At 50.0% G+C, this 2,500-nt stretch overlaps 2 protein-coding genes across 8 annotated transcripts in view; one reads left to right on the top strand and one right to left on the bottom strand.

The window, feature by feature from the left end:
* Window positions 1-2,500, top strand: part of LOC135222591 (beta-1,4-glucuronyltransferase 1-like) — a 122,080-nt gene that overhangs the window by 99,457 nt on the left and 20,123 nt on the right. The gene's annotated exons all lie outside the window — the stretch shown is intronic.
* LOC135223346 (uncharacterized) lies at window positions 1,210-1,710 on the bottom strand. Its single transcript, XM_064261809.1, has one exon. The coding sequence runs from the start codon at window positions 1,708-1,710 to the stop codon at window positions 1,210-1,212; it is 501 nt and encodes a 166-aa protein (XP_064117879.1).

The following is a 2,500-nucleotide window of genomic DNA, read 5'->3' as shown; positions in this document are numbered from 1 at the left end:
AACATTGTCTGTCTTGCACGATGTCGAGTAGCTTCGATCCCTCAGTGGGTGTCATGAAGGTGAACCAAGGTGCGTCTACAGAGGGCTGTGGGGATGACAATCAGAGGCCCGTATAACATTAACTCCATCTGCGTAAAGGTTATCCCACAGTTTCCAATACGGGAGGGTGGAGGCATGGAGGTCATAGCGGTTGGTAGGAAAGCCATTGGAGATGCAGTGGACGAGACGACTGTATTCTTGATCCTGAGCTGCAGCTGAGCAGATTTCTTGTGGAGTCCTATCTTCTTCAATGATGGGTCCTGTTGCCTGGTCGTCAGTGGAAGTGGCAGTATTGGCAACGATGCACCTGACATGTGCAGTCGAGGTGGTACCTTCTTCCTCATCTTCAGGTGTGGGGCGGCTAGTTGGGGAGCGAGACAGGGCGTCAAGTATGCAGAACTGTTTCCCCGCACACCAGACTGTGGTGAAGATATAGGGTGCCACTTTCATTTTGAGACATAGGCATGGGTTCTCAATGGCATTAAGTGTGTAATGGCTGAGAATCGGTATCAAGGGGCAATGATCAGTCATTAAAGTGAAATGCTGAAGTCCAGACAATTATAGGCAACACTTAGCCATGGCCCAAGTAACTGCAAGTTGTTCTAGCTCTATGGTGGCATAGCGAGTTTCTTTGTCTGTCAGGAAACGTGAGAGCCACACTGGACGAGATGCATCTGACCACGACCGTTGTCTTGAAGCAGGGCATATCCGAGGCCATACTAGCATGAGGCGTCTGTTTGCAGGACCATGGGAAAGGTTGGGTTGAAGGGTGCAAGGACAGGTGGCGAAGTCAGAGCTGTCTTCACTTTCTAAATGGTTGCTCATGATCAGGGGTCCAAATGAATGAGCATTTGGGACTCATAAGTGGGAGTAGGGGCTGCGCTGTTGCTGCGACGTCTGGAGTGAAGTCGACAAGTTGATTGATGAGACCCATAAATGACCTGAGGTCTGTGACATTGGATGGTGTGGGGAAGTCACATATAGCGAATACCTTGTCAGAGTCTGCTTCAATACCATCGGATGACAGGACGTAACCACAGAAGTTAACTTTCGGGGCAGCTGCGGTGAATTTGTCCTTGTTGAGGGTAATGCCGTATTGGCGGCACCTGGTCGGCATTTGGTATATGTGTTGTTGGTGGGAAGGGAGACCCTCGTTGCACAGGAGGGATGTCATCCACAACTTTCACACAGCTGGGATCCTTGTAATGCCATATCACCACAGAGGCAGTATGCATCACCTGTCACCGGAAATCGCATTGGACCACGACAGTGCTGAAATCTCCCATATGGAGTTATAAACATTTTCAGGTGGCAGTCCTCTTCTGCTAGCTCCATCTGCCAATAGCCATGCAAGGTGTCTGCTGCAGTGAAGTACTTTACATTAGGAGAGATATTGCGGATGGCAACATGGGGCGTGGGTGATGGGTGCGTAGGGCGGGCGACCTGAGTATTTAGGTGGGTGTGATCCACAGTGATGTGGACTCCTTTGCCTTTGGGTGCCAAGACCATGGGGTGGCACCATTCAGAATGTTCGTTGCCTGCTGGTGTTATGATTCCTTGTTTCACTAAGGACACAAGTTCTTCTTTCACTTGATCCCTGAGGGTGAACGGAATGGGCCGGGGTGTATGTACAGTGAACGGTACAGCTCCAGGTTTCAGGTGGATCCTCATTGGGGGGACCTGTCATCTTCTTTAGCAGTCAAGTCTGTAGATCAGTCTTGGACTTGAGAACATAACTGAAATGGCGGAGAAAATACTCCTTGGCAGCTGGCTGCTGGTGATGTCTTAGTGGAGGCAGGAAACTGGGCGTATCTGTTGACATGTGTAACCTTGAGAATGGACTTTGGGAAGTCTAGTGACACTATGGCGAGGGTTCGGCAATGTCCATGGGAGAGAAGGGTGGTCTGGATACCCTTATGCACATGTATGGTTGCTAAGCACGACTTGTTACCAAGGTGAAGTGTTGCCTGGAAGCATCCCACAGCTGGTGTCATGGGGGATCCATCTGCTGTCACAACATCTGTCAAGGGTAGAGGGGAAAGTCTTGCCCTGGATATGTGGACTGCATCCAAGTGTGTGGTGCCAATCACTGTGATGTCTGCTCCTGTATCGGGGATTAGCTGAAGCTTCAATGATATATCACCAAAAGACAGAGAGACAGTGACTGGTGTGGGGCATTTGTTATCTGAGTTGGCACCCACGAGATGGCAGCTGGTGCTTGACTTAGTAGGTGGTGAGGGATGATTTCCACATGGGCTTGAAAGTGAGGCTGCATCCACAGTCTGAATCATCTTGGTAGACCTGCACATCTCAAGGTGTCCCTTTTACTGGCAGGTTGCACTCTTAGCTGGGCATTGTCCGAAGTCATGCTTGTGAAAGCAGTATTGACAAGAGTCACTGTTAGAAGACTGGTGAGAGCATTGGTCAGGAGATCGACGAGAAGTCCTCCTCTGTAGGTGCT

This window comes from Macrobrachium nipponense, chromosome 8 (genome assembly GCF_015104395.2).
Source record: "Macrobrachium nipponense isolate FS-2020 chromosome 8, ASM1510439v2, whole genome shotgun sequence".
NCBI lineage: Eukaryota > Metazoa > Arthropoda > Malacostraca > Decapoda > Palaemonidae > Macrobrachium > Macrobrachium nipponense.
Note: the sequence above shows the minus strand (reverse complement) of the source record. Positions and strands in the feature narration are given on the sequence as shown.

Excerpts from the sequence above, each read along its gene's own strand:
- LOC135223346 (XM_064261809.1), bottom strand. The coding sequence starts at position 1,710 with ATGAGGATCCACCTGAAACCTGGAGCTGTACCGTTCACTGTACATACA.